At 40.1% G+C, this 25,600-nt stretch overlaps 1 protein-coding gene across 4 annotated transcripts in view; it reads right to left on the minus strand.

Moving 5' to 3' along the window:
- Window positions 1-10,915: 10,915 nt before the first annotated feature.
- LOC148032875 (uncharacterized) overlaps window positions 10,916-25,600 on the minus strand; it is a 31,728-nt gene continuing 17,043 nt past the window's right edge. The window contains exons 2-3 of one of the 4 annotated variants that reach the window (XR_015691670.1): window positions 12,278-14,426; window positions 11,893-12,019 (exon numbers count right to left, since the gene is read on the minus strand). Coding sequence is in view for 3 of the 4 variants with exons in the window: in XM_087683571.1 (XP_087539697.1) it covers window positions 11,858-12,019 (162 nt within the window). In the remaining variant the exon portion in view is untranslated. Of the gene's footprint in view, window positions 11,111-11,218; window positions 12,020-12,277; window positions 14,427-25,600 lie in introns of those variants that run through there. The other 3 variants (XM_087683572.1, XM_087683571.1, XM_087683573.1) reach the window with 3 other exon arrangements.

Raw genomic sequence — 25,600 nt, forward strand, 5'->3', positions numbered from 1 at the left:
ATGGCTAATTTGACGAAGATTTCAAGAACGAATGTAAACTGGTTGCAAAAGGAAAGCGTATGGAAATGATATTTACCAAGTTGGATGTAAATATACTGGAGCTAAAGACTATTATGTTTACACAAGGTATAGGAGTTGAGGTTAATATTGACATTTGGCATAAACGTATTGGCCATGTAAATGTATAGCAATTGAAAAATATGGAGTCACATGAAATTGTAATGGTGACCCCAACTTTCATACAATGACCATTGTCATCTAGATATTGAGTTTAGGTAGAGCTAAGCTTGCAAGAATGTATGGTTAATGCTTTTGTTTTAAGTGGTTGTGCAAGGAAGAAGTCAATCAAAAAATGTTTATAAATGTATTTTTCTATTCTAATACATTGTGCCTAATGGGGAGTTGTCATTGTGCCCTACATGATACTATTTCTATGCATTACACTAGGGCTTCGTATATCCCTTCCTATCAATTGCATCCATGCCATGGGAGGGAGATGCACTTGCACAATTCAATACATTGCATCCAACTGAGGCCTACTAGAGCTATATCTAGTAAACACAGTTGCATGTGCACAAGAGTGAGCACCATTATTGGGGACATGCTATCACTAATTAGGAACCTTGGGGATAGAGAGAGGTGAAAGGGTGAGAAGAAAGAGGGTCGTGTAGATCTCCAATAGCTATAAGAGGGATTTCCCTGATTCATTGAATTTATCATGAGTACTAATGAGAGTGCTGGGCAAAGTGCAATTCATCTTTATAATGAGGTGTGAGGTATTGAGTGCTACAGGACCATAATATAATAAATGAACCATTTTGTGTATGCATTTATGCATAGAGCACAAGCCCTAGAGTAGATTAGGCACACATTTTTCTCCATGCATACATAGAGTGATTGAAGTAAATTGGCCCAAGTGCATGCTCTATCGATATGTATGTGTGTGTGTGTGTGTGTGTGTGTGTGTGTGTGTGTGTGTGTGTGTGTGTGTGTGTGTGTGTGTGTGTGTGTGTGTGTGTGTGTGTGTGTGTGTGTGTTCTTTAATTGGGGCCTAATATAAGCAAGTGGCATACGCATTGAGGAATGTTTTATTGGGAGTGTGTATTATGTATTTAGTCACGATAAGTTCTATGGATGTCGAGTATGTTGGGTTGACGCTTGTGTTCTATGGGTGACATATTTGTGTGTGTGTGTGTGTGTGTGTGTGTGTGTGTGTGTGTGTGTGTGTGTGTGTGTGTGTGTGTGTGTGTGTGTGTGTGTGTGTGTGTGTGAGCGACTTGCTGAGCGAAGGGAAAAAGGAGATCCATAGGGAGCGGGAGGCTCTACTACTACAATTAGTAGGCGGCCTCTGTTGAAGCTCGAACTGTGACAAGGGCCGTGGCTGCTCGAGTGTTGTAGTGGGAGCTGTCCAGAGAGCGATTGAAGAAGAAAGAGGTATCTTAGTGGAGGGCAAAAAAGAGAAGGGATGCATTCGTCGGCCATTGTGTAAGGACAATCGGCCACATCAACATCATAAAACGCATCAGTTCAGTAGGGCAGCCTGCAGCACTTCCAAACTGCATCATCACAAGCTGGCTACCATGTAAACCAAGAGCTGCGCCTCAACAATGGCAACGGGTGGCGTACAGGTCGACAGGGGAGCTGAAGCCTGGACTGAAGAAGGGCCAGGTTGAGAAGGATCATTATACGCTGTCGTTCATGAGCGGCTTTCCCCAGTGGGAAAAAGATATAGAGGAGGTGGCCACAGTTTTTTTTTAAGATAATCTAATGCCAGTACAGAGGACAACCAGGAGCCGACCTGTGTGCTAATTGTGCTGTTGAAGGACAGAGAATCAAAGCAGTGACAAATGAAGGTTAAAGGAGCAGTCATATGGAAGAGATATCAGGGTGACGGTAACAAGGTGCGAGCGGCATGACCAGCAACTACGTAGTCGACTACTAGCTTCTTCTGCATCATCGCCATTATCTTCTTCTTCTTCTTCTTTTGAGCAGAACACAAATCCCCCGTAGTGTTGGCATGCCCCTGCAAATCTGAATGCAGGCAAGCCTACTCAGAAACCGGTTATCATCGTCCCAAAGGACCCGACTCTCAAGAGGCTGCTGTTGCTCCCCAATATCTGCTGAAAAAAAGAGAGCGGATCTTGACAATGTTAGTCTATAGTTTGTGATAAAATATCAAAAGAACCAGTTCTTCCTGATGTTCCCAATCAACAGCAAATGCAGGCATTTAAAGCATGGCATGAGAGAGCCAGGAAAGTTATGTACTGGCTATCTATCAGCATTTCAAACTCTATGATTGTGTATATTCAAGATGCAAGCACGCCAAAGGAGGTATGGGATACTTTGTCAAAAATATATAGTACAAATACGCAAGCCAGAAAAATGCAACTCAAGCAAGAGTTGCACAATGTGCAAAGAGAAAGTATGAGCATCAATGACTACCACATGAAGGTGAAGAAGATTGCAGATGCACTTGCTTCCATTGGGTCGCCAGTGGAAGATGATGATTTAGTTTCTGTAACCTTGAATGGTCTAAGAAAGGATTATGCATAGTTCCGAACATCCATTTCCGTCCGTGAAAGATTCCCTGATTTTGAGGAGTTGATTGCTCTTCTAATTTCTGAGGAGCAGAGAAATGGTGGTGCATCTTCAAAAGAAACTATCTTCTACTCAAATGCTGGAAGAGGTAGAGGCAGAGATAGAGGAGGCTGATCTGGAGGCCGTGGTAGAAATCAGAATATGCAGCAAACTCAAGAAAACCAGTCCTATGGAGGAGGACGTGGTAACTCTAGAGGCAGGGGGAGCCAAAGAGGTCGTGGTGGATGGCAAAGAGGCCAAAATGCAAACAGCAATGTTGAATGCTACTACTGTGGTAAAATGGGTCATATGGCTAAAGACTGCTATAAAAAGCAGAATGACATCATGAATGGAAAATTGCAACAAGGGAATTATGCATCTTCTAGTAGACAGGGTGATGACAGAAATGAGCATTTGTTTATGGTGCAGCACATGACCAATTCTGTGACAAGTGCATAAGAAAGCAATGATGTGTGGTATATTGACTCAGGTGCATCAAACCACATGACAGGTCATGCAGAATGGATGCAGGATGCAAGGAAAATGGAAAAACCAGGATTTGTGGAGACTGGTGATGATACTGCACATCCTATTGTGCAGATTGGAAAAATTCCTTTGTCTATGCAGGATGGGAAAAAGAAATACTTATCGAATGTATTTCATGTCCCGAATATCACCAAGAACCTGGTTTCTGTTGGTCAAATGGTTGAGCAGGGCTTGCATGTCAGATTTAATTCTCATGGATGCTTTGTTGAGGATATGAAAAATAAAGGTCGCTTGATAGCAAAAGGAAAGAAGAAGGGCAGAATGTTTATGTTGGATGTAGACATGCCTGAATTGAGTGCAGCAATGTTTGCACATGGGACCGGTGTAGTTGTAGATATTGATATCTGGCATAAACGCATTGGTCATGTTAATGTCCAACGACTTAAATCAATGCAGGCCCAAAATATTGTTGCAGAATTGCCTAAATTTAAGGTTGCAGAAATGCATAAGGTATGTGAAGCCTGTCAATTTAGAAAACAGGCAAGGAAACCATTTCCTAGACATGTTCAAGAGAGTAAGAAGCCATTGGAATTAATCCACTCTGATGTGTGGACTACTAAAGCTGTATCTATTGGAGGCTTTCATTATTTTGTCACTTTTATTAATGACTATAGCAGAAAAGTTTGGGTGTATTTTATGAAAAAGAAAAGTGAAGTGTTTGGGCATTTCAAAACTCTTAAAGCTATGGTTGAAAAAGAAACAGGCCTGCAAATAAAATGCCTAAGGTTAGATGGAGGGGGAGAGTACCTCTCAAATGAGTTTGTAAGGTTCCTGCAGGAGCATGGCATAAAGCAGTAATATTCATACAGTCATATCCCACAATAAAATGGAATTGCAGAAAGGAAAAACATGCATATTGGAGAGGTATCTCGTGCCATGCTCAACGAAAAAGACTTGCCAGATTTTTACTGGGCTGAAGCAGTTGCTACAGCAGTCTACATAATGAGCAGGACTCCCACTGCAGCAATACATGGGATAACTCCGGAGGAGAGGTATACTGGTAGGAAACCAGATATTTTTCATTTGAAGATTTTTGGTTGCATTGCCTATGTTCATGTGCCAGATGAGTTGAGATCCAAGTTGGATCCAAAAGCTGAGAAGTGCTCTGCAGAAAGAGTATAGATGCTATAACCCTTCTACTCGTAAGTTTACAATGAGCAGAGATGTTATTTTTTATAAGATGAGTAGCTGGTATAAACCAGTAAATGTGATTGATGATGTAGATGCACAAAATGGTAATGCTGCACAGAATTCACAGCAGCAGTCACAAAATATTAGTGGACCTGGAGTGTCCTATAGCAGTGGTTCACATTCTTCACCATGGACAGGCAGATTGAGATCAGGAGAATCTCCTCAAAACAATACAGATAGTGATATGCAAGTTTCACGAAAAGAAAAAGAGAATGTAGATCAGCCCATGTTTGATGTGAATGCAGGTCACTCTTATGTGGATGGTGAATCCAGTGGCTCGGAACATAGCATTGATGATGAGTTGGGTATTCCTTCTATTGTTACACCTGGAGTAAGGAAGACCAGGGATGTTTTGAGAGCACCTGGGAGTGAACCTACTTTGCGCAGGTCTACCAGAGCTAGGTATCCTGTTGATAGGCTGAAATATGATGGATTTACAGCCATTCACTATCATATATGATCAAAGTGATACAGGAACCAGAACCCACTTCTTTTGAGCAAGCCATGGGAAAAGAAAAATGAGAGAAAGCCATGGATGAAGAAATGGATGCCTTGGAAGCAAATGCTACATGGGAATTGGTACCTTTGCCTAAAGATAAGAATGCAATTCGTTGTAAGTAGGTTTATAAGGTGAAACACAATGTAGATGGTTCTGTGAATAGATACAAGGCAAGATTAGTAGTTAAGGAATATGCACAAACATATGGCATTGATTATGAAGAAACATTCAGTCCAGTTGTTGCAAAGATGGCAACCGTAAGAGCAGTCATTGCTATGGCTGCATCAAAGGGATGGTCTTTACATCAGATGGATGTAAAAAATGCCTTCTTGCATGGTGATTTGCAAGAAGAGGTCTATATGGAGCAGTCACCAGGTTATGTGCATGTTGTTCATCCTGAGTTTGTTTGCAGGTTGAAGAAAGCCTTGTATGGCTTGAAGCAAGCACCTAGAGTATGGTCTGACAAGATAGGACAGTATCTTGTCACTATTGGCTTTCAGATTTCCAAGGCAGATTTCTCACTTTATGTGAGAAAAACAGAGAAATGTATTATGCTACTTGTCATTTATGTTGATGATTTGATTATGACATGTGATAGTGATGAAGATATCCTTCATGTGAAAATGCTATTGAAGCAAAAGTTTGAGATGAAGGATTTGGGAGAGCTGCGTTATTTCTTGGGCATTGAGGTGATTAGATCACCAAGTGGGATACGGCTCTTGCAGAGACAGTATAGATTGGACATGCTGTCCAAATATGGGATGACAGGCTGTAAGCCTATTTCAATTCCTTTGGAGCAGAATGTAAAGCTGAGTGTAGATGCAGGTGAGCTTCTCGAAGATCCTACTATGTACAGATGCATAGTAGGAAGTTTGATTTATATAACTATTACCAGGCCAGATTTGAGCTATGATATTGGATTGGTAAGTCAGTTTATGCAGGCTCCAAGGAAACCACATTTGGATGCGGCTAGACGCATACTCATGTATGTGAAGTCCACATTGCAATATGGACTATTTTATGAGACTGGGGTTCAGATACAGTTGCATGGATACACTGATGTTGATTGGACTAGTAGTATTTCTGATAGACGATCTACCAGTGGATATGTGTTCTCTTTTGGGAGTGTTGTAGTCACTTGGAGCAGCAAGAAACAACCTATAGTTGCCTTGTCGAGCACAGAGGCTGAGTACAGGGGTGCATCAATGGCTGCATGTGAGGTAGCTTGGTTGCATAAGCTACTTTATGATATGCATCAGCCTACAGATGGGCCAGTTGTCATTTATTGTGACAACATGAGCAGTATACACTTGGCAAATAACCCAGTCTATCATGATAGAACAAAGCACGTTGAGGTGCATTATCACTATGTGCGGGAGAGGGTTTTACTAGGTCTTATTGATCTAGTTTATGTCAGCACAGAGGATCAAGTAGCTGACATATTCACGAAGGCATTGGGCGCAGAGAAGCTGTGCAAGTTCAGAGACCTGCTTGGTGTGCAGGAATTGGGATTGAGCTCGAGGGAGAGTGTTGAGATATCGAGCTCCACTCGTGATATGCCAGGGTGATCGTTGTGCATTTATGTCACCGACTTTTTAGCTGTAGATGCAGTTGGTACACCGCCCATGAATAATAGCTTGATGACAGCTATCCTTATCTACTCTAGTTCGTGGCTCAGTTAGTATGCCACCTTAGTTGAGTTTGGTTTGAGACCCATATATAGGGTTCTTCTATTTCTATGTACTTGAGTTCTTTTTGGCTTACATAACTAAGATGAGGAAAACTGTTTTCAGCCTCCACCTGTGTGTGTATTCTCCCATTGTGCAAGCAAGAAAGCTACAAGTGAGACTCCTTCCTTCTCTCCCACAATCTTGACACACATAGCCAGAGGTGGATTTTCTATTGTCTACATGTCTTGCACAATCAGAGTCAATGTACCCTATGACTCTTGTATCCTAGCTGCCAAAACATATGCACATATCTATTGTGCCCTTCAAGTACTTCATGATACCCTTGGTGCCATCCCAATTCCGACTGCCATGTATAGCCATATAGCGTGCCACAACTCCCACTGCAAAAGCTTCATTGCATGTTATAACAATAAGTGCCTATGCAAGAAAATGTCCTTGTGTGAGAAAAGATTCCTCTTGTTCTAAAAGGAGTGGAGCAAAGTGTTTGTTTTATTGAGATACATCTAATAGCCATATTATCATATGTTTGTCAATAGTAGCCTCTTCACCATCCACTCGATCACCATCATTTGCTCGATCAATGGGCTAAAGCTTAGGCTAATTTCTAGTTAGTAGACATTGCTAATTTGGCCACATTATTGCCTTAATGGTTTGTTATACATGATTTTCACCAAATACTAGATGCTTATTTGACAATGATTCTTCCCATTGGATAGAGAACCCTGCTATCTTGGAGGAGGTTCTCTGGATAAATAGCTTCTACATTGGGAGAGTGGTTTGTCATTCTTGAGTTGCGGGCTCATATAAAGAGATAAAGACTTCAAAGTATCAAGGGGGCTAAAGCCATAACAAAGAGCATTAAGAAAGTGGTACCCCCCAAAATGGAGGACCAATACAAAGACTATGTAGACATGGATTGGACTCTTTACCAGAGGAGAGATCCTTCCGATAGTAGTAGCTAGAAGTAGAGAGAGCACATTTACTCTTAGTCCCAAGCCTCATATAAGGTAACTAAATCAATGCTTACAAGGGAAACAATGAAGACTCTAGGATGAACATACAATAGCTTCCATCCAAACCTTGTGATGAGGAAGCATATGTTGTGCCATCTCCATAGGAGATCAATTTTCATTTTTATTACATGGTTTTTCTAAGGTTTGTATATCATTGTATACTAAGCAATAATGCCCTACTCAATCATAAATGCATTGAACTCATGTGACATATATAAAGCCCCCCACCCACCGAAAGAAAAAAGTATGAAGTGGAACAAAGCTACAACCACCACTAGAATTTTCAATCGTGTCCAACAATCTCTTAAAGAAAGAAACACATTAGACCCATGTTTTTGTTACCAAAAATTTTCAAGGAAAAACCACCAAAAAAAAAAAAGTAAGTCAAGTGAATGTGTCAGTTTTGGCAAATAGAGGAAGTTTTTAAGGCACACATGGCATGCAATGGTGAGTCATGTCTATTCTTATAACATCATTGCAAGTTTCTCTCTTTTCCCCATGAGCATGTATACAAAGACAACTATTTTTTTAATCTTCTCTAGACAAGGTCATTGCATAATAGTTGTATGCAAGGCTAGAAGAGACTATGTTATGCTAGTAACAATCGTGGGCTACTTTGGACAATGTAGACTTACTTTCTAATTGTGTTATGCTTGTAACAATTATGGATTGCTTTGGACAACTTAGACTTACTTTCTAATATTGTGTGTAGCCTGTTGGCAACTGTCTTGGATTGCATGTAGTGTTCTTTTTCCAATTTCATGCAACTTGTCATGAGAAATAGCCTATTTTCCCTCTCATCTGTGCACAGATTGTGCAAGGCTGAGTTCAGTTTTTTGGCACAATTATAGCTTGAAGCTTCTATACTCAACTTAGACTTATTGTCTAGGGTTGCATGCAAGCTTTTGTAATGTCTCTTTATAAAGGGCACATAGCTTACTACAGGCAATAATCTTGTCTATGTGCAAGTGCATTTTGAAGTTGTGCAAAAATTGAAGCTTTCATGGAAAACTTTGATGAATTATGGAGATTGTTAGTTATAGACAATGAGAGAAGCTTATGATTTAGTGAATATGCAAGGCTAGATGGAGTTGTGAAGAGCATGCACGAGAATAAGTTGTCAATTAGAGATTAGCATTGGTTAAAACTTAGGGTTTTAGAGTAAAATCAATTATTTTGCACTCAAATTGCATAGCTCTAGTAATCGTAAAGAAATATTGCAAGAACATTCTAGGTTCCCATGTGTGAAATGATCTTTTGTGAAAATTGTGGTTATGTGCTTTTGCAATTAAGTTGATCACTACCCTTTGTAATTGTGAAGGCTAGTTTCAGCTCCATTGTGCATATGCAACCATGAAGAGTCAAGTCATCAATTAAAGTCACCAAGTACAAATATACCTCTATGGATGAGATCCGCATTGGAACCCATGTATCATTGGGCACTCACTATAATTTTTGGGTAGATGACATAGGTCCATCTTGGAAACTTAATGCATCTTGCTAAGTGCACCACCCTTGCAAATATGTTTGGCTAGCACTTTCAGTGAGGATAAATTAAGCACAATATAATGTCATTTTAGGTAAAGTGAATTGCCAAAGTTAACAAACTAAAGCAAGCATGCCAGAAGTGTACCACCAAATACTAAAGCATCATCAAATATAGTAGTTTCATAATTATCAAGCTTTTATAATTATTCTATAATGTGCTACTAATTATGCTTTAGATATTCATCGTGCAATCGTATATTTGTTCCATATGAAAATGGACTAAAAAAGCAACACATTCAATTGTTGAGACCAACAGGAATTTTCTTGACCGTTAGCATATATAAGACATCCTTTAGACCTCATTGTATCCTCAATAGCTACAACTACAAGAACCCCTCCAACGCCTTTATTAGCATTCGATAATTTGTTGGCACACGCAACAAATCGCTTCTTGGGTACATCTCACAAAGGACAAAGTAATATGCTTAGAAGCACCACAACCAAAGTAACATGCATTGTTTGGTTTAGCCACTTACAAGAATTACATTTGCAACAAAGGATTATAAGAGCTCGTCACCACAAATGCATAATCTACCCATATGTCCAATTGACCTACATTTGCACACAATGTGCTCTTTTTTGGTTGGCATGCATGTTGTTTTCTTATTCTCACTAGCAATATCCTTGTAGCATTCATGAATGAGATGATCATGTGCCTTGGGAGTAGTTGCATTTATTTTTTCCTTGTTCCCATTCTTGGCAACATAGTTGCCTTTCTCGAAGGTGGCAAATGTTTTATCCGCCTAAAATGATGCTTGATGGGTTTGTCAAAGTTGACCGCTCTTATAGCAAGCGGGATACCAACTTATAAAAAAGATATGGATTGACATTGCCCTTGCCAACCAACAAAGAGTAGTTGTAAACCAAAGCATGTGTTTGTGCATCCTTCATGTCCCATTTTGCCTACTTGGTGGTTAGGTATTGCGCAACAAATGATGATCCTCTAGTAGCACTAGTGACACCTTATATTCACTAGAGGACGCCTTGTCTATGCTTGCACAACTATCTTGCAAGCCTCAAGTATATTTTTGATACACACCCAACTATTTTGCAACAAACACATACTGCATCATAGATGCCCACACTACATAGTTGGTGCCATCCAACTTAACAATTAAAGGGGTACGCGCCGAGCAAGCCAATGCGACCTACCATAGCTAATACAATCTCCTGTGTGCACCCAAACATACAAGCTAGCCAACTTGACTTGAAAGTACACTGGAGGGATATAAATGGCAAAATGCTTCGAAAATGACAGTTTTTGGCGGTAGTGGAAAGAGGCAACGCTATGACTATTTCATACATTTCAAGGCTAATACAAGCACCTTGTTTTGACATTTTACCTTGATTCAACATAAACTCACATTAAAAATCTTCCATGGTCACGTTTGCCGTAGGCCCCTATAACTAAGGTCTAAAATAACCCTATATTTTGATCCTAGTATTAAGACTTTTTATAATATTTAGTTCTTTTACTTGCCCAAAAATATAATTTAACTTGTCTTACTAAAGCTACAAATTCTCTCTTTTTTGCTTGCTAATTTTCTTCAATCCAAATATCTTAGGTTATTCCTTCGTTCTTTTTGTGTATCAAAATATTCCCCAAACTATGAAGCATCTTTTTTAACAATGAAGGAAAGTATTATTTCATTTTCCTTTCTCTCTCTTTCTCTCTCTTGTCTCGCTTTCTCCTTCTCTCATTCATCTTTGTCTCTTTGTCTCTCCTCTCTTTATATTTTATTTAGTAGTTGACTAAAAAATGATTTGTAATTAATTAAGTTATTAACTAAGCAATAAATTAAGTAGTGCATAAGAAACCCTCTCCAAAAGATTCAAGTTTGTTTCTCAAACCTAGCGTAGCTGCACGCTCATGTATACCTTGCCCAATCCCTTCTGTGTAGGTCGGAATCCTCCGTTTATTGGCGGGGCATGCGATAGGATTGCTCCAAACCTTCATGTGAAGAGACCTCAGATGAAGAGCATGGTAAAAGCTCATTGGCCATGTCCAATGATATCGTTCCCCACATATAGCCTACCACCTGCATCTTTGGGATGTAAAGATCCCACACATTGTGATGTTTTTCTTACTCGAGATACTGAACAAGAAATCGAACAGTGGACAGTTCCAAATACAACAAAGCTGACAATGTATGGAGGCAAAACTATGTTGTGAACAGTTCTAAACACAGCACAGCTCAGTTTTTCTGACAATGGAATCGACAGAAAACCACACACGACTGTACTCTGAACAGTTCCAAATACATCCAAGCTCAAAGCTTTGTTGGCACTGAAATTGACTAAAGACACGGAAACCATACCATGACCAGTTCTAAAAACAGCAAAGCTCAAAGCTCCGTTGACAATGAATGAAGGCACAACAGTAAGTCAGTAAAAAATGAGCAGTCTTCTATACTTTCTCACTTGGCACGTCTTTCCAGGACTCCCTTGCAGCGTAACGCAAACAATTCATCGGTCATGATAGCCATTTTGAGGCATCCGGCGTATGAATTCAACCAACACAGGAAAACGTCACTAGTGACCTCCGCATGTAACCTATACTAGTAATGGACCATAAAACCTTGCAGCACAAAAGCATTACGGCACTCCATTTGCGCCTTGTCTATGCCTCTATGCCAAGAAATCAAACATATGTAGATATCCTCCTCATGTGTGATCTTCCCATACTAGGGGTATGAGCTCTCTCTTGCAGTAGCACCATGGTTCCTACCATGCCCCATGAATGCATTATGCTTCTGGGAAATATCATTTAACCATAGATATCAAAACCCATGTCAAGGAAAAGCAGAATAACCCTGTGAGCAAAGATAGCCAGCCACCACTCCAAGAATGGCTCCTGCCGCCACTTGCAATGGGGTATGGCCCAGCAATTCTTTCAGTTTCTTCTCACTAACAGGATGGCCCTGGAAGAGATCCTCAATGATCAAGTTGAGCACCTGTACATAGAAATAAAAAACAAGAAAATATCAGCCCCTACCATGCCCTTCGCATTATAGCCAGCATACATTGAATATCAAACTAGGCTGATTGCTTCAAGCCACTGATTGCATCAAGTCCACAGAGATGTCTGTGCCTTTACAGTTTTCGAGTTCAGAGTTGTCATGTTAAGCGAATATCCTATGCGCATATTCACGATGCAATTGGAAAGACGAAAAACCAGCAGGCATACTATATCTTGTTCCCATGCGGCTTGCCTGATTCAATATATGTTGGCCCCTTGGACCTTTCCTTGCTGTCCAGATAGCTAGATCCAAAAGATTTCCTTGTCTAAATCAGCTTGCTTGCTAAAAATGCTTTGATGGCTTGACTTAATGGTATGTATTAAGATGGTGCCCTTTGCAAGATTCACTCTGGTCGCTTGACCCAACTGAACTGATCAAACACATCATAACTATCCTAATGGCACCCTTGCAAAAGGGACTTCCAAATCACGTACTTCCAAGTCTACCAGAAACCCGAACAATTTAAAGAACCTTGAAACTTCAAATAAGAATCAAGGTCAATCAAAACAAACAACTCCCACAATCTCATGTTCCAAAAGATGTTTAATTGCTTAATCACCTCCACATCTTGAATCTCCCAAGGTGCGAACCCAAGCATGGTTGCTCTAGAGACTTTTTTTTTAAATTTGTTCAGAGAATAAAGTTCTATTAATAAATTTCCTTGAGACAAAGTAACCCAAGGCGAAGTGTAAAAATAACTCTATAAGGGACTTTCAAAACAAAAAATACACAACAAAGTGAGACTCTATTGCAAAGGCCTAAGTGATAAAATCTAGAGGTCTATAGTGCCAAACTATGTATGACTAACAACAAAAGAAAGTGCTAGAAAAGGATCTCCCCCCTCCAAAGTCTCCAAACCAACTGGTGTCCTCTCCCATCTCCCTTGGAGAGCATGGACGATCTCTCTCCAAATCCTATGGAGTCTCTGCAAGGGATATATCCGATAGATCTAAGGCATAACAACATCTAGCGATCTAAAATAGAAAGTTTCAGAACCTCATACCACACACCATTTTAAAACTCTCTTCAACCACACACCATTTTAGAGTTTTGATTAATTTTCTTTGTTGGGGTTGTTTAAGTGACTAATTCAGCATGTATTGCTTATGGTAGCTCAACAGCCCCTCTCAGGCCCAAAAACTGAGCTAGAAAGAAAGGCCAATCCAAATTTTTGAGTGTTTTATTTTGTATGTGTTTTTACCCCAAGGCGTCCCACCCCAAAGCAGCCAAGGCATCGAACAACGGGTGCACAATGGCTGCCCAATGGCCTACCAAGACTATAGAGGCAATGGCTATCTTACCAAGGGAATCCAAGTGGTCACCCCCCTGAGAGGCTAGGGCATCGAACAAAGGGTGCACGTCGACTACCCAATGGCCTACCAAGTCTTGCAAAGGTGGATGAAACCACATTAAACCTTTTTTTCTTTGGTTTGTTTTGTTTGGGTGATTTCATAATGATTATTACAAAAAGGGGGGGTGGCGATCGATGGATAGGAGACAAGTAGCTAGGCCCAAAGGTTTTCATAAAATAAACAAGCTATCCCTACCACTATTGGATACCAATGTCGAAGAAATAGGCTAGTCGAATGTGTAACAAATATAGGAGGTATGGGGAGAGGCAAAAAAGAGGACAGTAAACTAGCAAGACAAGCAAAGCAAGCAAGCAAGCAAAGAGAATTGCCTTTGGAGACTACCACAGAAATATTGCAAATATGGTGGATCTAGAGTCGACCACTCCAAGGTAACTGAAAAGGGATAAATGTGCACAAATGCATGTTTCCATGAACAGAATGCCAATGCACTCAAATTATGCAAAGGGAGATGCAAGATATCATATGCCCAAGCAAAATATTGTACAACAGTGCCCTCGCAAAGGAATTTTTCACGTGCCCAAGCACCCTTTTCCAATCATGTCATCAAGACAGAGCCGATGAAGATACAATGTTCAAAAATGTATAATAGATCCAATATCTAAATCAAAATCTATAAGCATCATCACTATCACTATCAAGCAAAAAAGTCACATGCTCTCAAAGTGGAAGGGAAAGCTGTAGACCGCCCCCTCTCACCATTAGACGATGGAAGAAGAGGTAAGCATCCCCACTATCCCCAAGATGTTGATGTCGATAGGGAAAAGAAGTAGCACCCAAAGAAGAAGAGTGAGATACATGTCTAGCTGAAAACCTATGAAATGAAGAGCTTCCAAGGTGGCCTTCAAAGAGGCAATGATGAATCTTAGGAAAGAAACGCCACCAAGAGATGCAACCATGAAAAGGAGTGCTGAACGATCCAAGGCTTCGCTCCAAGCTAGACGGTAGATCCTATAGAAGCAAATGTCAACCTGGAAAAGGAAGCAAAAGACAACTACATAAGATCATAAAACATGCACACCTCAACTTCAATAGAAACTGCAAGTGGATGCTATATACGAATGTGAAAAGACTTCCACTACCAAAAGGTAGGTACACTAAGAATATAAGAAAGTAAAAGGAGAAATGTGCAACGGAAAAGAGAAGACAAACTAGAGTATACCCTACAAGGATCAAGTGAAGTATAGGTGAAAAGTGGAAAGGAATCATGGTCACTCTCACAAAGATCTAAATCAAAGGAAGGCTCAACAATCTGATGAGCCGAATGGTCTCTAGAGAAAGTAGACTCAAGTGCTTTTGGCTGTGTACTTAAAGGAGAGGGCAACTTTGAGCAAGAAGGAGACTCATCAAGTCTATCCTCAAGAGAGACAATAGGTACCCAAGGATAACTGAAGTCCACAACAATACGATGGGCAGACATTTTTTACAACTCCTCAAGGGAAGAGAGAGCAAAAGAATCAGCTCCCATGTGAGCAATGGGTCTACCCTACTATCTAGGCTATGGAAGGGGGATGAGAGTTCCCTCATCAGATGTACTTGAAAGGCGACAAGTCTTGGGCGGACTGCCCTTAGCCTTAAAATGACACTTGTCGTTAAAGTGACTAGCCTTTTGACAATGTTAACCGTATGAAACCAGCCTTCCTTCTTGATAGGGTGGTAGATAACTTGATTTAACAATAATTACAAGCATAAAATTCACATAAACTGAAATGCACACTTTACCACTTTAATCTTGGACAATGGACAGCCTATTGGCCCTAAAACTGGCGCTCCTTGCAGCATTTCTTTATCTCATATTACAAATGAGAGGAGTCCAACTAAGATCCTTTGATCTCCTCTACTAATCCAAGTGCCTCCTGCTGTCAAAACTAACCAACAAACCTCCAAACCAACTTGCCTCTTGCTTTTCTTAGGAATCGATCTTCAACTACTCCTTCAAAGACAAATTCAGCCCCAAATCTGATATTCCCTAGTTGGTCTCTTAAATCTCCCTAAAATTCCTCAATTTCAGCTACTCAAATCCAAGTCCTAGGCCCTCAATTTTAAGCATGCATCCTGAGGTAGCTGTCAAACCCTATTTTCTATTGTAAATAAAGGTTTACAGCAAAGATTGACTGAAATATCTTCCTTTGATCGCTCAAACTGTTAAAAAAATACTAAGATCACTTGAGAGATGGTTGGGGGGATGAGATAAAATGCTGTTGAGAGAGAAATTTTAAATTTTTATCGTGAGAAACGCTAAAAACCTATTGCTACCTTGCTCAAACAGTCATGGAAGCTATCACCTACAACTTAAGACTACCAAAAAGACTGATGCAAAAATTAATCACAAATGTGACCATAAACAGTTCTCAAACTAATTAAAAATGGAGTTGAAACTAATCAAGAATTTGTCTCAAAAATGAGGCAAAAACTCATACCAAATTGATCATAAATTGATGCAAAAGTATAGTTTGAGTGTCTGGGTGAAACTCATACTCGTCTACATATATCTCACAATGACTAGTACACTGAGTAGCGACCTCATGACAAGCATACTATCAATGCAATACCTCGGATACAGGTTGAATACATCCGAGATCCACTATATATGAGAGCTATCCAAAACTGGTGGAGTGGAAGTCCTACCTTTCTCTTGAGCATCAAGCAATGCTCCAAACCCCCGCTCTGCTAAATCTCACCAGAACCAATGTCAGCTCTAACTAAGAGGCATCTCAGTAAAGTTGCAACAACTGAGGATGGTTTGCCAAGTCATCATCTTCCATCCACTTTGCATCTATTGGTGAAACAATGATGAAGCTTCCCCAAGAAGCATATGGAAACTTTACCTCTAACTTTACTTGCCTTGAAACCTCCACTAGGTTGTAGGCCTAGGCCTTTCTTCCCCTTAAGCATTGTGATCCTTTTGTTTGCATATTTTGGACCATTGCAATGTGATTGTGCATGGAAATTTGCATACTACCAACTATATCAAAATACATTTTCCCATACATTTCATGCATTATGAGCTACATTTTTCCTCATAACCAACACTATATGGAGCATTTGCATAACCATCATTAATACCACGAGTCCCAAATATAGTGGGCTGCATATATGCATTGCCAAACTTACCACTTTGTGCCCTAGCATCATGCCAACATTGTTATACATGGGGTTATGCATATTACCAACCATACCCGAATACATTGAGCCTTGCACACCATGCATTGGTTGTTGCATATGATACGGAGTTGTGTCATACATCCCCGTGTGCAATCCTTGATCCACCATAGCATGGAGACTAGTGCCACCACCAAAGTAACCTGGCTGCCCCATAATTGCATGCATGCACTGCTGTCCAAAAAACATTGGATTAGCACTTCCAAGTTAGCCTTGCATATGCATCAATTGCCCCACTAGCATCATTTGCTTATGCTCACTATCTACGTTTGAAACATCATGTTGCTATATTGGCTCTTCCTTCAATGCATCTTACTATCCTGAAGCTCTTGAAGACCATTTTCTCTTCTTGCCTTTGTTGCCCTCCTTTAAAGGGTTCAAAAAGCACATAAATTAAGGATCATTTGTCAATCACATAAACATTTCAGCTGTTGTCCTTAGCTCATCTTTAAATTGTTAAATTCCTCTCTCTCTTGTTGATCATCAACTTTTGAAGGCCTAGAAGGCTCCACATTTTGGTCTAAACCAGCATTATCAGTTTGTTGTGCATATTGTGTACCTTGTCCAAGATCAGGCATTGCATTTTCCCCAACACTTTGTGAATTTTCAAATCAAGAGGCATCATCTCTACTTGATCCTACCTCACCTATAGCTTAGGACCACCAAAAAACTGTTGTCTCCCTCCTGTATGTTGTCACCTACATTAGAAGGACCTTGACGTGCTGTCACCTACTCCTGAAGGGCTCCAAATTGCTGTCACTTACTGTGGGACTGGTCCATGGTGGCTACAAATTATATCAACTGCATCTCTTTGCTCTCGAACAGTCTCCTTCTCTGTCACAATGATTGGAATAGACTTCTACCAACCCCTAAAAATGTTTTTCCCACTTGTATGGGAAAGCTTTGCCAAGTGGCAACCTTCTAATCCCATTTTTCAGCATTATCCGACTTATTAAATTAATTTCTAAAATTTCTAAAAATTTTAAAATTAATTTAATAATTATTCCAATGCTTAAAAAATTAAGTCCACTAATCAATAATTAAATTGGCTAGGCTAATGTCTTCCAAGTATCCCTGAGCAATTATTAATCCTTAGGCTGACATTAATTAATTAATTAATACAATGTCACCACTGACATTAGTGGCCAATAAATTAATCTAGGTCTAAATTTAACATCGAGTACCACCTCATACATATCAGGCATACCTTATTACAACTTTTACCTTTGGCACCGAATGATATCTCGGGCTCTTGGCTCCCACACTGTGAAATAATTAACTTACACCTCACAAGTACAAGTGACATTAGTACATTTGATTAACTTTTAATCAAATGCTAAGCATAGCAATAAAATTTCACATCCTCATGATACCATATCTTTTTTTTTGTACATTCTGCTACCCGGGTTTGGGTTTTAACTGGAAAGTTTCTTGTGACTCACTAACTTGTGCTTGATTTGGATTTTGCCTAAAAGTTTGAGGTTGCTTACTCTTCCCTTGTTGCCCCTTCTGAGAAGATGCAACAAAGACCCCCTCTATGGAGGATGTCCCATGAAACTCATTGAACAGCCAAGCGTAATGCAATAGTTGACACTCAAATTCATAGAACCTAGGCATCTAAGGCTGTAAGATCACTTGCTGCACAAAATTGAAATATTTCCTCAACAGCTTATTAAGGAACAATGTAACCTGATTGTCAAGGGACTTAGGGGCCCTAGTGGTCGAGAACTCAATGAGGAGACGCAGATACTTAGCTAGCTTAACTTTCAAGTCATCCTTATCAATAATTTTGAAGTGTTGCAGCTCACGGTTAGATTGATGTGATAAGTCCGAGCATTGCATAGCGGTCAACGAGATGGGCCCAACGCTCAGAGGCAAGGTCAATTTACCACAGCTGAGAATGGAATTCAAGGAGACCTTGCATCAACTTGTCTATGGCTATGGTATTTTGGCTCTTCGAAAAATATGGAAACTAGCAGGGGTCGAGTTAGGGTTCTTGTCCGAGAACAAGTTCCCACAAACCTTGGAAATCCAAAACATATCTCATCAAATTGGACCTAGTAAAGTTCGAGCCATTAAAACGAATCTTGTTTGAAAAGGCATACTTCACTGATGAGGATGAATGGAATGCTAGTGGGGGATAGGTAGGCAGTGGAGGATATAAAGGTGGATAAGGTGGATTTGGTGGTGGTGGATAAGAAAGTAAGAGATTGGATGGGTAAGCAAAAATAGACTCTGAGTGCCCAAGGAGTGCCAATTGATGCAAAGGCATTGAAAGATGAATATTTTCATAAGGTGCTGATGGTGGAGGTGGAGACACTAGGACACATGAGCCCTGTCCAAATGTCGACTGGGGAATTAAAAAATGACTAGTTGATCCACTAGGTAATGCCATGGAGGCAAACTGTGGTACCAATTGAGGCACACTCGGATATGTTTGGGATGGACTTCCAAAGGGATAGCCTGCAAGAGTGTGTAGGGGAGACCAAGCCTCCATCATCAGTACATTGCCCGAATAGGCATAAGGGGGTGTCATAAAGGTTGTGGGAAACCCCACAAGGTGGTGTGTGATAGAACGTATGGTCCACTTCATGGAGGCTCAAAGGAAGGTGCAACGAAATATGAGGGTGGGATGGGTAGGAGCCCAAAAGGATTTGTGATTGGTATGGAAGTGGAAAATCATGTGGATTCCTTTTGTCCATTAAATGCATGAAATTGAAAAGATGAATAGGATGTGGATGTGGATGCATCTACTCATGTTTGACCATGAGAAACAGAATCATTTGAAGGAAAAGGAAGTGAAGGGATACTTATAACGTCTTGCTTCCATTTCTTACCTTGTTTTGAGTTTAGAAAGAAAAATCTATCTTCTTCATTGCTCATACACAAAAATCATTATGTATAATCTCTTCATCAAGGGGATCTTCGAACCCTTGAGAAAAAGAGGAATCAACTTGAATAGAATCAAAGACTTATGTGTTTATACTTGACACTAGAGTAAAGATTAATGATGGAAGTGGTGTATAGTCCACACCAGTTTTCACATGCAGACAGCCAGTCTATGGTGGAGATTCCGTCTTTCCTACATGTTCATTAGTTCTATGCATGGTGGAGATTCCGTCTTTCCTACATGGTGGAGATTCCGTCTTTCCTACATGTTCATTAGTTCTATGCATCAAACTAAAGGAGAAAACTCACTCCTACCTTCAAACTACTATTGAGCCCTATGCATAATGATGAGATCGTACTCTGCAAACTGAAATCTCAAATGGTCCTTGTACCGTGCACCATTTTAAAACTCTCTTGAACTGCGCACCATTTTAGGGTTTCGATTAATTAAGCATTTTTTGGGCTGTTTAAGTGGCTAATTCAGCATGTAATGCTTATGTTAGCTCGATAGAACCCACCAGCCAATCACTACCTCTAAATGCATACAAGCAAAGAGAACTACCTTGAGGCTCGAGGGTAGAAGAGGCTCAATGATTGAGTGTCTTTGAGTTATTGAAAGATACATTTTACTACTTGCCAATTCTTAATGACAAGACCATGCACGAAGCATGCCAATTGAGAAACTCCAAATGGAGTATCTTGCCATGTATTGCAAAAGTATAAAAGGCAGCCAACAACTTGTTGATAGAGAGGTATCAAACAAATCTTCTACATCTTTAAGTGCAAACTTATGGCTTGTCTCAACCAGAGTAGAGATAGGCTTATAGTCTCACATCTGAAAATAACTAAAATCTATAACATCAAATGAATGCTGCAATTCAGCCTTCAAGGCTGCAATACAAGTCTCATGGGGCCCAACCAACAGCATATCATCCACTTGTACCATACCCAAGGTGCATGTTTCAAGCCATACAATGCCCTATACAAAAGACACTTTGCCCTCTGCTTTCTGAACAAAGTCAAGCACTTGAGTAACATAAAGCTCCTTACATGCACACACATTCATATCATTTCTATATTGTATTTTTAGATCAAAGTAGTTTAATTTTTGTTTGATTATCATCTAACTTAATATGAGAGAGAGAGAGAGAGAGTGTGTGTGTGTGTGTGTGTGTGCGTGTGTGTGTGTGTGTACATATGGGATAATGTGTCTGTAAAAAGACCAAAAAGAGGATTTGTGTAATGCTCTAGTCCTATTACCGTTTAGAAAAGAAGTCTTCACATCCAACAAATGCACATGCCAATCAAAGTGAGCAACCAAAGCAATGATACTAGGAATGGTGGTCATTGTGAAGTGGGAGCAAAGATCCAAAGCATCCTCAAAGAAATAGGTTTAGGTTCCTCATTGCATGCAATAGCTACAAGCACATCCACAGCCAAGTTAGCTTGTGCATGGTGAGTGACTATCAAGAAGTGGAACGGCATGTTCATTGACCCATAATGTGTCCAATACCATCTAGGGGACTCTCCTTGCCTCCCAAATAGCAATCACTTCATCATTAGCAGTGCCTTGGTCAATGGGCTCAAAATCAGGCTGTTGATCAGCACGTAAATGCTGCTCATTTGCTGCTATATTCCCTCATTAGATTGCTGAACTTGACCAAAGTATAGTACACCCTACTAAAATAAAGGCAACAAACAATCCAACATGTCCATCAACCCACATTTGGTTGTTTTTTCAATCATTGGAGGACTAACCTGCATTTTCAGCAAACATCACATTTCCATTGTCAAAATTCTAACTTGTAGAGGGTTGGTACAAAGTGTATCCTTTACTTTCTACACTATCCAATAAGTATGCATTTGACAGCCTTGTCTCGTAACTTATGTCTTCATGATTGTTGCACCAAAACATATGCCAAACAACCAAAGACACGCATATTTGACACCATTGGATTTCATGCTTTCCAAGTATCATAAGATATGCATGTAGCCAATACGTTTGTGGGGCAGTGATTGAGCACATATGTTGAACACATCACAACATCCAACCAAAACTTTGGGGGTAGCTTTTTGTGTGATAGCATACATTGTACAAAGTGCCATCTCCATAAGAGATCTATTTTTCCTCTCAACCATTTTGCGAAGGGGACAATATTCCTCTCAGCCATAAAAGCATTGAAGTCTTATAACATACATTCCCCCATTCAGTCAATACATAGACTGACTAGTTTGCATCCACTAGCATTTTCTTTCATACATTATTAATCGATGTCTTCAATGGAGAAAGATCCAACACAATATCCTTGCTTCTAAGACGAAGCAAACTAGCATAGTTAAGATGACCAAACCAAGCATGCCACAACTCAATGCCATCCATGACCTTGGCATCCACGGTTAATGTATCCTTTGATACTCTCTTCTCATACAAGTCAAGTCGATAGAGAACATAGTTAAGATGACCAAACCGAAAATGCCACAACTCAATCTCATCCATGGCCTTGGCATCCACGGCTAATGTATCCTTTGATACTCTCCTCTCATACAAGTCAAGTCAATAGAGAGAATTTGACCACGAATCCAGTATAGACAATGGCTGAAACTCAAAAGCAAGTTCTTTTTTATGCCAAGCACATACAAGACATCTCTATGCATAATGGTAGCCCCATTCACTGCAGAATATGCCCAATGTCCTTGATTTTATAGGAAACATTATTGCCACGACAACTAATCCCCCCTTTGGTGCATCCTTAAGCAAAACGAATAGCTCACTGAAAGAGGTAATGTGCTTTGAAGCACCACTATCTAAGTACCACATATCCTTGGCTTCCATAAGGATAGACATTGAGCATGTACTAAAGAATCATAAAAGCATCACACTACAAATGTGTAAAACTAATGCATGTCTAAACGGGTTAAGTGTGCCTCTATATGCTTCACATTGAACTGCTGCAATGATTTCCCTGGCCTTTATGGTTGTGCCTAATTGTCCAAAACTATGCGTGGGCAATTAACTCAAGACTACTCTTCTTGTAATAGTAAGGAGAGGAACTCAGCATAACGAAGAGGAGTGGCAAAACTTTGATACAACTCTAGCAAACCAGCTAATATAGTGGACACAAGTGATTCATGAAAAATGCTCATCAATATTTGCATGTTGTTCATTGAGGTCATTTATGTGAGTAATATATGAATCACCTAAAGCATCCTATGTATCTGTATTATCTCAAGCTAGTTGCACAAATAGGCAAAACGTGTCTTGTTACACACCTAATAGAGACAAGCATGGTCTCCCATGCTTGTTTCACCATTGTGTATTAGCGGAGTATGCAAATCAACTATCTTCTTGCACACAATGTAATCCAAGCTTTGTTGAGCTAAAAATGTATTACAAATTGATTAGCACCCCAAAACATGTAAATTACCAAAAGTTTCATTAGATAGTGCACAGTCCTAGAGAGTTTATATGTCCCATAAGAAAAACCCTAATTTGAGAGGATCCTTCTATGAATAGACCAGTTGTCCACCATTCAACCAACCCCAGATGGCTTGTTTCCAGCCATCGCTCTACTGTCTAGAGGTCTCCATCTACTACTATTACACTTATCATGTTCCTCCGTAGTTCTAGTGTGAACACTCCCTCATCCATATGCACTTTTTACCTTCTAGCTAGAGAAGGGTTTTCTCCCATGTGAACACTTGTCAATGGGTGTGGTACTTTAGACTAACCTTAGGCATTGTATTTTCATTATCATTCTCACATAGTGGATGTGACTTTCCAGCACTCTCTTCTCTCTTTTTGTTCACTTGTTTATTGTAAGTGTGTGTGTGAGCATGAGCTATTGAATCCTAACCTAATAGTGGTATCAAAGCCATACCTCTTTTCAACCGCTGCCACCACTCCTCAGTCACCATTGAATCTTAAACTTGGCATCTACTACTCCTCATGCATCTCCTTCCCTTTGCATGTCCACTAAACTGATTGCCTCAACTGCTAGAGTTCTCTTCCCGATTGCACCATCCTCCACATGAAGGTTGACATCCTAATAAGCAGCATGTTCGCTACCTGTCCAGCAGTTGTTTTTTGAATGGCAAGCAAACCTACCGACTGCATACATGGCAAGTATGAAAGTTAGCTCATCCAACCGCTCATCAGTCAAATGCACCTACCGCCTACTCATCAGTCAAAAGCACCTTCCCTATCTCATCAGTTGCAGCCTGCCCAACATCGATTTTCGACGTGACAGCTACTTGAACACCTGGTCAACCACACTAGACCAGACCTGACGTGACAATAGCCAACACCATGCACAGATTACTGACCCCCTCTCTCCCACGACGCGCCAATCAGACCAGCACACCTTTTTTTTTTGTCAAAAGATTCTACTGCCCCAACAATCCCACCATTAAAACATTCTTATTTACCAACCTTGATCAGCATTAATTACATAAAATAAACTTTTGTTTACATGCAGCCCCTTCATAGGTAAAAATTTGGGGATTTTTGCAGCAGACATCAATTTCCACTCAATTTCTTCCAAAATTTGGAGCTTTTGTTAAAACCCCAAATCACATCAAAATTTTGGGGATTTTGTGTTAGGTACACAAAAATTTGGCCAATTTTATTGTAAAAAATCTAAGGCTTTACACATTCAACCCCAAATTTCATCATATATATTTGGGGCTTTTTGTGAAAGTTGTCCAAATCCATCAACATTGAGGCTAATTTCATCTTCTACACTAACATTTGGAGACATTGGAGCCTTCTCTGCTGCAAATTTCTCTTCCACATCATCACTCATACCCAAAATTGTAAGTCTTTTGAGCTTTTCCTTGCTTCTTCACATTGCTACGCCTACATGTATACATTTGGCAACTGCTGTTGTGAAACTTTAGTTTTATACAATAAGTAATGGCAAGCCAAAATGACTTGTTAAATATGTTTGTGAAGGGAGAAGCCTGAGTGAGAGCATGAGCAAGCGGAAGCAATGGAGGCGTGAGCTATGGCAGATGGATCAAGAGAGCAGAGAGCGACTCAAGATGTGAGAACTCTAACAATCACAATGTGTGACCAGCCTCACTTATTCTATTAGTCACTGAAACAATAAAGAATGAAGTGACAGTGATGGGGACTTGCCACCTGCAATATGCAGGTGTGCAGGTACTGTCAATGTAGTGAATACATAGGCGGCATAGGCACAAGCATATCATCTCATCTAACGCCCATCAGCTTTCTAAGGAAGGCAAAACACTTGCTGAGAGACTTTTAGTAAACAAATCTATAAGATTTTGGTCAATTGAGATCTTGACAAGCTCGATAGACTTGTCCTCAATACGACCTCTCCGATAAAGTAGTAATGTACCTCAATGTGCTTTGTCTTTGCATAGAAGACCAGATTCTTGGTCAACACTTATAGAATCCGAATACAATGTAGGGACCACATTAGTAACAGTAAATACCAAGGTCTACTACCAGATAGCCTAGCCTACCAAACATACTCTACCCCTGTAGTGGATAGAGTTGTGCATTTCTGCACCCTAAACATCCAAGTAACAGCACCTCTAGCAAAGATAAAGACATAGCTAAAGATGGACTTCCTATTGATAGCATATCCTACATAATCAAAGTCAGTTTATCCTACGACTCATGTATCCTAGCCACCATAATATATGCACATATCTACAGTGCCCTTAAGGTACCTCATGATACCCTTCACGGCATCCCAATGCCACTTAGCAAGTGTAGCCATATAGCGAGAACAACTACAAATGCTATGTCTGAACAAGTGGCTATCATGGCATACATCAAACTGGTCAATACGGATGCCTAAGGGATCTTAGCCATCTCGGCCTTCTACTCATCAAACTGCTAACAAACGGCCTAACTAACCTTCATATAAGAAGGCAAAGAACAACCAACATGCTTAGCATTCTGCATATAAAACCATTCAAGGACCTTTTGAATACACCCCTTTTGTGACAAGTAAAGAAGCCCCTTAGAGCAATCGCGCGTGATACATGTCCCAAGAATATGTGAGAGACCTATCCCATGTCTTTCATCTCAAAGCCCTTCTTGAGCTAACTTCTCAAGGCA

The sequence above is a fragment of the Lygodium microphyllum genome, chromosome 8, assembly GCF_053477565.2.
Source record: "Lygodium microphyllum isolate KBCC chromosome 8, Lygodium_microphyllum_v1.1.10, whole genome shotgun sequence".
NCBI classification, from domain to species: domain Eukaryota; kingdom Viridiplantae; phylum Streptophyta; class Polypodiopsida; order Schizaeales; family Lygodiaceae; genus Lygodium; species Lygodium microphyllum.